The 12,289-nt window shown below is 37.2% G+C and overlaps 1 protein-coding gene across 6 annotated transcripts in view; it reads right to left on the reverse strand.

The window, feature by feature from the left end:
- Window positions 1–8,242: 8,242 nt before the first annotated feature.
- CAPS2 (calcyphosine 2) overlaps window positions 8,243–12,289 on the reverse strand; it is a 32,472-nt gene continuing 28,425 nt past the window's right edge. For all 6 annotated transcript variants that reach the window (XM_040553587.1, XM_040553593.1, XM_040553610.1 and 3 more), the window contains 3 exons: window positions 12,035–12,154; window positions 10,876–10,972; window positions 8,243–9,566 (listed from right to left, as the gene is read on the reverse strand). In XM_040553587.1, the coding sequence (XP_040409521.1) occupies window positions 9,391–9,566; window positions 10,876–10,972; window positions 12,035–12,154 (393 nt within the window). In that variant the 3' untranslated portion in view covers window positions 8,243–9,390. The remainder of the gene's footprint in view (window positions 9,567–10,875; window positions 10,973–12,034; window positions 12,155–12,289) is intronic.

Consider the following 12,289-nt stretch of genomic DNA (forward strand, 5'->3'; position numbering starts at 1 on the left):
GAGAGCTTTCTTCAGCTACAGAAAAGCATGGCGGAAAGATCTAAATCTGTCTAAACAGAAGAGATACCTTATTATCTATTTTAGTACAGCCTCCACAGGAAAGAAAAGAAAAAAAAATCTATAACATAGTTTGCTCTGAAACATCTGTCATTTTTGTTTCATTGGCAAAGACTGTATGAAGAAATAGCCTATTTGCAGGGATACTCCAGAAGGACCATCAAGCAACCTAATAAAGAAACTTAAAGCAATCTTTCATTTTTAAGTCTGAGTTGGATATAATTTGACTCGGACACACACACCCTTAACACTTTAACATAATTTACAAAAATAAACATATATCTATCATCCAGCACTCACACTGCTTACCATCTATCAATACAGAACAGCTATTCTATATTTTTAAAAGAATAGAAACATTTACTAAAATTCTCTAGGAGCAGTTTTGTTTCACTGGAAGTTAGCTTTGAGGGATCTTCTCCTAAAATAAGTTCAAATCTGATATATAAACTGCATATGATGATGATTTATCTGAGGAAGTCAAACAACTGTCCTTCAGATGCCATCAAAATCAGTGGAAGCACACTAAAGGACTACCACCATTTTCAGATGAGGCCAGTATTGCTCCAGCTGGTTTTTGAGTTCCATCACAGCTCAACTGGAAACCTACCTCATATCATTTTCCTCCTTTCTGTGACTAACAAACTCCATTACTTTCATCAATTTGTAGTAAGAGATCATAATATGTCTGCCCCAACAAGGCAAGTGATCCACTTTGATGAGTTATGTTCCAAAGGTGCGTGCACTGATGATCTTTGAGGCATTCCCTGAAGAAATAGCTATTTCATTGACCATTCTGTCACTGTAGAGATTTTGTAACAATAGCTAGCTCATTCTCTAATTAATAATTATGTTTTGCAACGTGTTTTTTTTCTTCTCATTGCATGTAGTTATAGTTCACCTGTCAGAAGACAACCCCCTAGAGTGCAAGTGGCAGAAGTCTCATGCAGAATCTCACTGGGACTGATTTTAAATAAATAAATAAATTTAATAAACCTTAGCTATGCAGGAAGAAAAGAGGTTTCTTCATAGTGTCTGCAGTCTCATAGAGCAGACACAACCTCAGTGTATGCAAGCTTGATTAATTATGACTGCCTTCATTCAGTTGCAGTCAAGTTTTTCTCTCTGAATTTTTTTTCCATACCACTTTGCAGACAGGATTGCCCAAATCTGGACTGAGCCGTCTACTGCCATGGAAACAGAACAGTATTCTCAAGAGATAAACACTGCATCTCCTCCTCTAGTGCTTCAGCCATGCTCACAAAAGTTAGAGGTGCCGACAGAGATTTCTGCTGCAACCTGTAAGCTCGGCCATTACCTTACCTGGCAGGGGAGAACCAGATGGGAAATGCCACATCCACCATGGGCAGCATCAGCAGCGCTTCCTCCTCAGAGGCAAGGTGCCAGTGAGCCCTGAAGAGCCATGCAGGGTCGTGCTCGGGCGGAGAAGTCCTGGCAGAAAGAGCCTAGCTAGCTCTCAGTTAGTAGCCCATCCCAGTATGAGGAAGTTGTGAAGCTGCAGGTTTTCTTGGTCTCTGCCTGTCTTCGAAGAAGTTGCCTTACATACTTAAGTGCAGAGCAGATCGGTACATTGACTGTTATACTTGGTTGCCAAAGAACATGCTCCATCCGTGCTAATCTTGCAAGTGTTACAGCAACATTTGATATCCTTGACAGCTTTTCCCAATCTGTTTTGACCTGCAGTGCTCTCTTTGCTCTATGCCTTCCTTACAGGAAAAAAGGGATTGACCTGGAGCCACGGGAGGAAGTTGCAGGGCCAGGGGCTGCTGCAGACGTTGGCACTAAGTGGCTCTCCACACCTGATTAGGGCAAAGCTGTCACAACAAAGTCAACAGGACACCAGCCCCTTGCCATGAACCTGTCCTGTGCACACGTGGTGTGAGTGGAGCACGGATGAGACATCTCCAAACCAGAGGAAAGTGAGCAGCAGGGGCATCAGCATCTTTGCCCGAGGCCCCGAGTACCTCTTGCAGTACAAACCAAGAACAGAGACAGTTGCTGGGCCCTGGTCTGATGTGACCTGCCAAAGTACAGGTAGCAGTGCTTTCAAAGGTAGGAATACCTTTGCTGCAGTGCCTTCTTCACACACACACACACACACCCCGCCCCCAGCCTTTAACACATGCAAGCAAAACTGAGCTGAGTGTTATACCCCTCTTGGTAAGTATAATTTCCCTTCAAGGACACAAGGCCCACTGCAGCATCGGCACTGGCTCCCTGGCAGTCTCCAGCTGAGACCCAAGGTGTCAGGTTTACGATCTGCACCATTCGACTTAGCTTGCAATTTGACAACCAGCAACACGGGCAAAGAGACAGAAGTCAGTCTGCCATTGCTGTACCGAGGAAAGCTGTTTAGGTATGCAAGACAGCTAATGGCAAGGCATGCATGAGGAAGTCCCTTACTGCCACTTTGTTCCGCTCATGTTCTCATCTGCTTTCTTCTCCCTCAAGATGGAGGCTGACAAAAACAAACACACACACACACACACAATCAACATCTTCCCTACTATACTTATTAGTAAATATTTACTATCAAAAATGGAAGAAGTGCTCCCATATCATGTAATAATTCTCCTTTTAAAAGTCAGAAATGTCACATGGAAGAGGATTAAAAGTACCCTACTGAATATATATATATATAAATTCTAAAGATCATCTCTTTGGGAGTTGCCTAAACAAAGAAAATCATCATCATCGTATTTTAAAACCCTAGCTGCCTAGCTATTTAGAGTTCCTGCTAACCTACGCAGAGAAGATTTGCTCTGACTTTTAAATTATCTTTTTATTGTACAAATTATCATTGGTATTTGTTAAGCAAGAGGCAAGATGAGACGTTTGTGCTTACATTACATTTCAGCTGCTTACATCATTAAGATAATATTCCCTGTCTCCTGTCTTTCTCCCTCTCTTTTCCCCTTCTACCCTTTTCCAATATAGATGTTACACTTTCTGAGGCAAGGATTGTATCCCAAAGCAATTGTTTGCATAGTGCCCAGCTCAGCTTGTGGCTCAGTTTGGTTTTAGGGGCTTCAAAGCTACAAAAAAAAAAAAAAAAATTAATGAAATAGTAACTGACATACGACCCAGCTCAATAAGCTTCCTGATCAAAAGGAGAAGTATGGTGGAAGCCCAAATACAAAGAGATGCTCCGAGAGCAGAGCTGCCATCCTGAGTGTACCTTCAAGCTCCTCCAATGCTGTGACTGAAAGATTGCTACCCTGCTCCAGAAAGGGCAGCTCTAGTTTAAAAGCTAGAAGAATCAGAAAAAGTGAATACTATGCTCATCTGGGGAAAAAAAAAAAATTGCCACCAGTTATCAGGCTCATTTACATTTTTTAATAACTCTTTGACTTTTAACATTAATTAATTTTAATGTTAATTTTGAAAATTGCTTAGGATGTTTCCTGTGTCAGCTCCCATCCTACAGCCACCCAGCCCCTTCTCTATGCAAAATGTGTTCAAGAACTCAGACGCATGAAAAGGTCTACAGTCATAAGCTTTCTTAAATGAAGAGCATCATTGTGCCCTGATTCATCAAAAGTACATTCAGCTTCACAGTACAGAACTGACAGAGCACAATTCCAGAGGCATGTCACCAGCCTCCCCTTGCATTTTTGTTAATTTATAATGATTTTTGTTTGATGCTTCTCAACATTTCGTATCAGGATATTAAGAATTAACAATTAAGACAGTCAATTTCCCTATGGTTACCTGAAACTATGCAACAGTAATATCTAGAAGCATATTTCTTAAAAGCACATTACATCCACAAAAAGCAGAATATTATAACTTGGTTTGAACCGTGCTGCTGTATCAGACACTTCCAAAATGCTGATTTAAAAAAATAAAAAAAGAGTGAAATTGTAGCATTGGTTTGACCTCTGCTACTGTTCCTTTTCGTCCTGAAATACTGAAAAAGGAGAAGAATTCAAGCACGTCTATTACATGAAAACAACGGCAATACTCACAAATGAAACTCGCGGTTAATCACTAACATCTGCAAGGCAAATACTATTGTCAAAGGAAATGACTTCGGGGGAGTAATTTTACCAGTGTGAGTACAGGATCTAATTCATGCCAAGACAAATCATAGGATCTCAGAATTAGTCATAGGAGTCATTAAACGTTCACTTACTTAACACAGGTTGTAAGAAAAGGGAGTATTGCTTAAGATAGATCACCAAACCTGCTATTTTAGCTTCCCCTGATTTTAACTTGCACATTCCGATAATGGCCTGGGATTTCCCCACGTGAAGTGTAACTCAGGGTAAAACGGGTATCACCCAGAGCATTCTGCTTCCAAAGCAAATCCTGTGAGGGCCTTAGCCAAAGCTCAAAATAAGAGCATAAGCAGAATTATCAAAATTGGATTGATTAAAAAAAAAAAAGGACACCAGAACAGCAAGAGGTATCCTTGGAACAGAGACATTTGGAACCTAAATTAATCCGTTCCTGCTGAGTTTCACTCCCAGCTTACAACTGAAGGGAAGAAGCCCTACGCATCCCTGCTGCCTTCCTGCAAGGAGCTCTTTGCAATTCCCTGCTGTTTCATCTACCCCATTGTCCCTGAAAGTGCTACCATTATATATTCTTTACCTATTTTTTTTTTTTGTCTTCTGTTTAGTTCATCTCTGTCCAGTTTCTACCCTTTCCATTATACCTGACTGCAGCCAGACCATAGTAAGTAGTTGATATTTTGAAAGATTACAGCAAAGACCAGCCTTGCCATGAGATGGTCATTCCTTCTGTTCCAGCCTGGCCAAGACAAACTGGCAGGTATTTAAATGTCTAGAAGTCATCCCCATCTGACAAGCCTTACAAAAGGAACCGAGCAGAAAGGTGGGCAGACAACTGCCCTGCACTGCACATCTCCCAGCCTCCAGGTCAGCCTTTCTCCCAGCCCTAGGGAGGCTCTGCCTGCTGGTCTCAGCTGTCCAAGAGGAGAACCTAGAGAAAAATAAATAAATAAATAAATAAATAAAACGCACTCTTTTCCAGGTTCTTTTCTTCTCCCCAAACCAGGGGTGGAGGGGAATGACAGCAAGAGGTCAAAAGACACGAGCCAACAAAAGATTCAAAAATACTAAACCTCTTTCATGAGAATCCAACTAATCCCATCCAACTATAACGAGTGAGGAGAAAAAGAGGTCATAAAACATGTAGCAGATACTGCAAATTCCAATACAACAGATACTGTAACAATATGAAGTCTGTAATAAAAAGATGGCTTTTTTTGTGTCCCGTCCCCCCCCCTCTCCAAAGGGTATTTTTCCTCTAAGATCCCTCTTTAAGCCTCTGCTTCTCCACAGTCACAAAGGTATGTAACAGAAGTATAAGAGCCACACAACAAAACAACTCCTAGGGTCATCAACTGGCACCTTCTTGCCACGTTTCCTTCCTAAGTACTTTGCAGGTCAGGTAATATTTTGAAAAGCTGTCTGTAGAAAAAAATCAAACCCGACTCAGCTACTCAAAGACGAGAACATTAACATGAGAAGCACACACAGAACTGTCTCAGTCTCTAAATTCATTACTATGCAGGAGAGGAAGGATAGAGTATAAGGTGCTGGAGTAATATGCAGAAAAAAGTATTTTCTACTATCCTTATTTTTTTCTGCCACAGAAGGATACTTGTCTTGTTTTTCTATGGACTTAACTAGACCAACCCACAAGAAATCAGCTCTAGGCTCTCTCTTTTACACTAGATATAGCATGCTTAAAAACAAACAAAAACTAAACAGCACCTCTCTACGCACACATTTGATTTATTTTTTTTGCAGTCCCCTAAGACCCATAAAATTTGAGCAGGTGGCAGTGACTTTTATGGAAGAAAAATGAATTTGTGCATCTGAATCAGTAGTAATACCTCCTCTTGCCATCAAAACCGTCCCAGGTGAGGATGTCAGATGTCATAGTTCCATTGTGACAAAGTGAAGCTTCTGAATGTTTGTACCCGTACTTGTGTTTTGCTTCTTAAAAACGTTCTTAAACACTCCAGCTAGCGTTGCCAGTGCACGTTCATTTGATGAAGTGGCCATAGACCTCAAAAATGAGGAGTTGCACCACTTCATTCATTTCCACTTGTCTTCTGGGAGTACATTCATTTATCAGGGCAAAATATTGGCAGCATAACACACTTCTGCTTTCCTCAATTACAGCAGATTGCTCAGACTTCTTAGCACAAGTTTAAATTAGGGCTGTCATGAAGACCCCTAGTTGTATTAAGCACTAACTTTCAGGAAAGAAGCCAGACAGCTTCTGTGCCTGAGAAAACCACATCTAAGAACAAGAACACCCCATCTAAGAACACCCACCCTCTAATTCAGAAAACATGAGCAATTCTGAGAAAGGTACCGAATACAGAAAACATTTTGTTTGAACACATTTAAAGGCAGCAAGCTCCAGCAGATACCTCGAGAAAGTTTCAAAGCTACAAAATGTTGATCAAAGAAAAGGCTTCAGGGTTCATTTACAAGTAAATATAAGCAAATCAGAATGCAATTAAACTGAGCATTGAGACCACTGTTACTGAAAAGAGTCTTTTGACAGCTTTTCCAAGTACTCAAACACAGAAATATAGATCACAACAGTTGGTTATTCTTATCTCAACCATACAAGTAGATTTCAAGTATATTTAAACAAACAAAAAATTACTAAAGTATTAGATACTCAGAGAAACAACCCATTGGGGTTTACAGACTCGCATTACTTCCTTACCCAGAGTGTATGCTATGATGTTTGATTTCCAAAGAGGAACCGTACAGGCTACGATTCCCCAGCATTTTCAGATGCTGCTTTTCAATACTGATAATAAAAAGAATCCCACAGCACAGACCCTGGTCTGAATACAGTTTCTGTTCTGCTAGTTTTTCTGCTAACTGCAAGCATGGTGTGCCAGCCTTGGTAGAAGTTTGTGTCAATTCTTTGCCATCATTTTTAGAGAACAAATAACAGCAGGCAGATAGAAAGTGACTTTTTAAAAGGAACTTTTGTGAACTCCGTTATAAATTCACCAGAGACATCGCAGCTGGTGTTTTGAGGCAGCCACTGATGTATAACTGACCTTGTATTTAACAGAAATTTAATACCTACCAGGTTTTAGAGAATTACCAAAGTACGGGCTTGTATTTTTTAGGTAATTTCTGACCTTTAGAATTTATTGTAGATTACCCTGTTAAGGATCTAACTTCAGATGAAGAAAAAAATGCATTACTACCAAAGTTATGGAAATATCATTCATGCCTATCATTCACCTAACTTTAGTGATAAGAACAATAAACACCATTTAATTTGCAGCAGGTACGACCTTTGCAGTTTGTGCTGATAAGATGACTCACTAAGGAAGCATCCAGTTGTGATCAGTTTTTCTACTCCGTAGGATAATGTGGAATAACCTTCCTAAAAGCATCACCAGGGAGGTTTTCTTGCAAAAAAAAAAAAAATTTACATTAATACGTCATTTCCCAATCACTGTCACACTTAAAAAGTTGTAACTCAATTTGATATGTTGGTACAGCCCTCCTAAGTGAACAAGTCTAACAGAGTAGGTGATTCTTTAAAAGACTGACAAAAATGCCACTTGATTTTTTCTGTTATTTGAACAGACACATCAACAAGGAGATCACTGCAAAACCTGAGGACGCCTTTCTCAGAATCACCAATTCCACAAATACTACTTGACAAAACCTTACCAGCAAGAGAAATTCCAGGAGGAAAGGGGAATTATATATATATATATATACATATATATATATATGTATATATATATGTACACGCACACATATATGTAATGAGCCACATCAGAATTCTTGCTTTAGAATAAGCATTGACAGAATCTGTCTTTCTCTGTAAACGAACACAGACAGACTTCTGCAGCCCCAAACTGAACTGAAAAAAAAAAAAATCCTCATTTGAGTGTTTAGAGGAGAAATTGCAATTCTAGATACACACGCAGACATGGTACAAACAAAAGATAACAATGTACAAGCTATTAGAACAAGAAAGTGCTATATCTAGAATAAACCAGTCAGCCACAGAGGGACCAAAGGCCCTCATTTTAGCATTCATTTTCAGCACTGCACTTAAATTCCTACGAAGCACAAATTCTGTCTCAGAGGAGGGTTTTATTAACCACGGAGTAAATTCAAAACTAGTCAGACATGCATGGAGAAAGCTAATATACTTTAATTGCATAGGCTTAAAACATGCAGTTCAACATACAGTTAATTTTGAAAGGTATATTGAAACCAAGTGCTATCTACATACATACATATATATATATATATATATATATATAAAACTAATTAATAATACATTTTTTATTTCCTAACACAATTAACCTTACAGAATTAACGGGATGTATTACATTGAAAAGCATACCTGGCTGAGAGTTGAAGTAGCAAGGAATATTTTAATTCAAAGCTTAATTTTTGTTGAAACAAGGTGTTTTTTTAATATATACTTTTCTGTTTTATACTTTCAGAATAGACATAAAATGATGTATATCAATTTGACAAAGGATATCATTGATTAGTTTGAAAAAAAATCACAGCAATAGAAAGTAGAGAAGCCAGATACTTAAACAAAAATTTGTTTTGAAAACAATTTAGCAAAATAGAGAAAAAGAAGGACACTGAAAAATATATTTGTGCTTATTAAAGCCTTTGGGATTCATCTCTGAAGATCCCTAAACAAGACAAAAAAAAAAAAAAAAGCAGCAGAGATGGTCTGGATACTAGTTTAAAGGTTAATTGGTGTGAAATTCTCTGCATTTTCAGTACTATGGTCTTCCTCCAAATTGAATGGGGATGGCCTGCTCTCTCTCAGGCTGACCACCAGCATAAATAATGAGAAACAAAGAAAAGAATGTTATAAGAAAAGATATGGCATTTTTATAAAAAGAAAACTGAAGAAAAGCTACCACAGATATTTACATCATCATATCTAAAGCTTTCCACAATCATAAAACTAAAATTTCTCTTGCACATACTCTCACACATTTTAGTATTTTAAAATAAGAGGGAATTCGAAAATGACACTTTATTCTAATATCAAGTAAATGCTGCCTTCTGGTATGGTGAACAGCCAATGAAAATGCATGAACAACATTTATACTGAAAAAGTGGTTAGCATTGCTCAACAGACTCTGTAAGAAACTTATTTTGTATTATTCTGAAAGCATCTACAATTTTCAGTCCTTGAAATCAATTTAAGACACTAATTATGAAGTAACGCATGTCACGACTAAACTCTTCCTTGTTTAGTTCACTCCTTGTTCAGAAGGTCTTTCGTTTTCATTTGTCTTCTTCCACTCTAAATTCCCCAAGGGTTCCTTAAGATGTTAACAAAATCATCATCATCCATGATTCCAATACTTAATCCTTCATAGTAATCTTCGAACTCAGAATAGGACACTTCATTGGGATTGCTGCAGGACTCTCCTAATGTTTCTAAAAATGATGCTGTAATTTCTTCTTCTGTAGCTTTGCCTGTGAAAGTGTATTTTTTTCCATTAATTACATTTTCAAGACCAATGAATATATGACAGTTAATATATGTTAGGAAAGAAAATCTAAGATTTTGGCTTGCAAATATTTTTCTTGAACAAATTCAGTATTTCACAAGAGGCAATGAAGTCATTTGCTCACTTAACACCAGTTGCAGAAATTACCTTCCTTTAATAGCTTACGATAGCATTAAATATCATTGGAAACATGAGGCCAAAGTCGATTTTAATAGATTATAAGATCAGGAAGACTTTTCTTCAAATGACTGCTAAAACTAAATGGAACATTCCTTAATTAAAATTCTGGTAAATCAGAAGTAAACTTGTGATAAATCATGTGTTTAATGTAATATGAGTTCAAAGCTCTAGGAACACATTAAGATGCAAGTTTTCATTCAAGAATGTTCTGGAATTGACATGTGTGTTCTAGCAACTTAATAAAGATTATACTTTAGATGACTTTTATTGCATTGAGGAAAAAAATGGAGAAAATATAGCATTATAGCAATGGAAAAAAAAATGGAATGTCCAACATTCTTAATCCACAAAGTATCCTCACGTATATTACTATTAAGGTCACTGGCAATACAGAAAACATCTTTTCTTCTACTGGTAAAACAGAAAGGTTCAAGACACTAAAGAGACTTTCATAGTAACTAGTTTGGTATCTGGAGATACTATTTTAGAAACTGACATACAAAGATTTAAACTCCTATCTTTCCAATGGCAGAGTTTAAACATTTTTGTGAAGCCTGAAAAATAACGAAGATACCAACATTTTCTCTGTAAAGAATGACAATCCATGTCCTAGAAATAAATTAATAATTTATTCAGAAGGAACCCCAAGTGATGAGTACATCTAGTGTCACTTGGAAGCCTTACAGAAGTTGAGGGAAAACAGTAATATGAAAAGGAGAGTATTCTCTTAATTTTAAATTACTGATATCATAGGGGTCAGTGATTTCTTGCACATAAGAGCCGATATATAACTACTTAAATGTAGTCCTACACAGGTAAGGAAAGCAATCTAACCTATATGTGTGAAGTATTTGCAGCATGATAAAAAGCAACTATTAAAATTGTGTATATAAACTCCATTACTATTTATAGCCAAGTTCCAGATAGACACATCATAGGTAATCAGAGGGAAAAAAGTTCTTGTTAACAGATGAAATGAAAACAGTTTATATTAGTATCAGTTTCTGGATCTCATATATCTGCTAACAAGTTCACTACTTTAATTGTAGATTTTATTTTTTCTTCATTTTTTGTTGTTAATATTAATTAATTACCTGCCAATACTAGAGGATGTTTCTTTGCACAGTAACATTTTCTGATGTCTACCATAGGAATGCTTCCAGTTTTGTTGAAGTCTAGTTTCATATAAGCCTAAACAAGGGGGAAAAAAAGGCAGAAAAAATTAAAGTCCAAACATACTTAGCTACCTAGCACATATTTTCAGATTTGTTCAGTGGATTATTCTGATTTACATATTTTATTTAAGTAAATTGAATCTGCTATCACAGTCACCAGATACCAGTAAAGAATTCAACATTATGAAATTTCACAATTGTTTTATCTTGACAAGTTTCACTTCAAATGTGGTCCCTTCACAAACTCAAAAAAAAAAAAAAATTGTCTTCTCTCCAAAATTTCTAGCTCATCCTTAGAATCAGCAGTTAAGCTGCTTGCTTTCTGTCTCCTCCAATTACTAAGATTCCGGTGTCATTCCAGTGTGCCTCTACAGCACTACTAAGAGCAGCTTCATTTTAATTTCAACAGCTTACTCTAATACACATACCCAATATATAGGGCTGGGAGAGTCAGATCCTCCATTATTAAAAGAACAAAAGCATGTCCCATTTCTTGATCTTTATGATATCCCGTCACTATGATACTGGCTGGTTTGTAACCAGTGTTTCACACTGGAAACAGTCACAATACATTTCCAATCCCTCTGTCTTTCCAGTTTCTAGATAGACAAATAACAAAATGACATTTCAAATATAAAAAACTCTCACTAATGCAATGCCTCGAATTGGATGTCTCAAAGAAGGCAAGTATTATTGCCTTTATTTTAGACATTGAGAAAAAAACGCACACAGTGCATATGGATAACAAATATAGTGATCTGCCAAAATACAGAGAGAGATTTCTGGAAGACAGAGCTTTGGAGTGCCAGATGCTTTCCACACTGGAGTGCACTGTAAGAATAGCATGCATACTCAAACCTAAAATAATAAAGGACTTGATTCTAGGTTGCAGTTCAAAATTAACTAACTCAACAATGGAACAGCATGCAGTCTTCTAATTTACATTTATTTTAACACACTAATCTGACAGTTTAAAAAGTCAATTACCAGATGCAAAATTTAAGTAAAAATTCAAAACACAATAACTAACTCCAAAGTTAGACTGCAAAATATCTATACTATCTGCAGTGAAACTTACTTTTCTTACAAATGCTTTCCGATATTCATTCATTTCTCCAACTACGGCATGAATAAATTCTCCATAGTCAACTTTATCACTCTTGCTATCATCAAGAATAAGCCACAAGGATTCAAAGTCCTGTAATTTAAAAATATTTTGCCAAAAAATTTCACTATGTCCTAGAAAAAAACAATTGCTACAATAGGAAATTAAAATACTTTCACAAAGAACAATGTCCCCATCCAAACTGACTCAAACATTTCTCAAAATAAC

The sequence above is a fragment of the Cygnus olor genome, chromosome 1 (assembly GCF_009769625.2).
Source record: "Cygnus olor isolate bCygOlo1 chromosome 1, bCygOlo1.pri.v2, whole genome shotgun sequence".
Taxonomy (NCBI): domain Eukaryota; kingdom Metazoa; phylum Chordata; class Aves; order Anseriformes; family Anatidae; genus Cygnus; species Cygnus olor.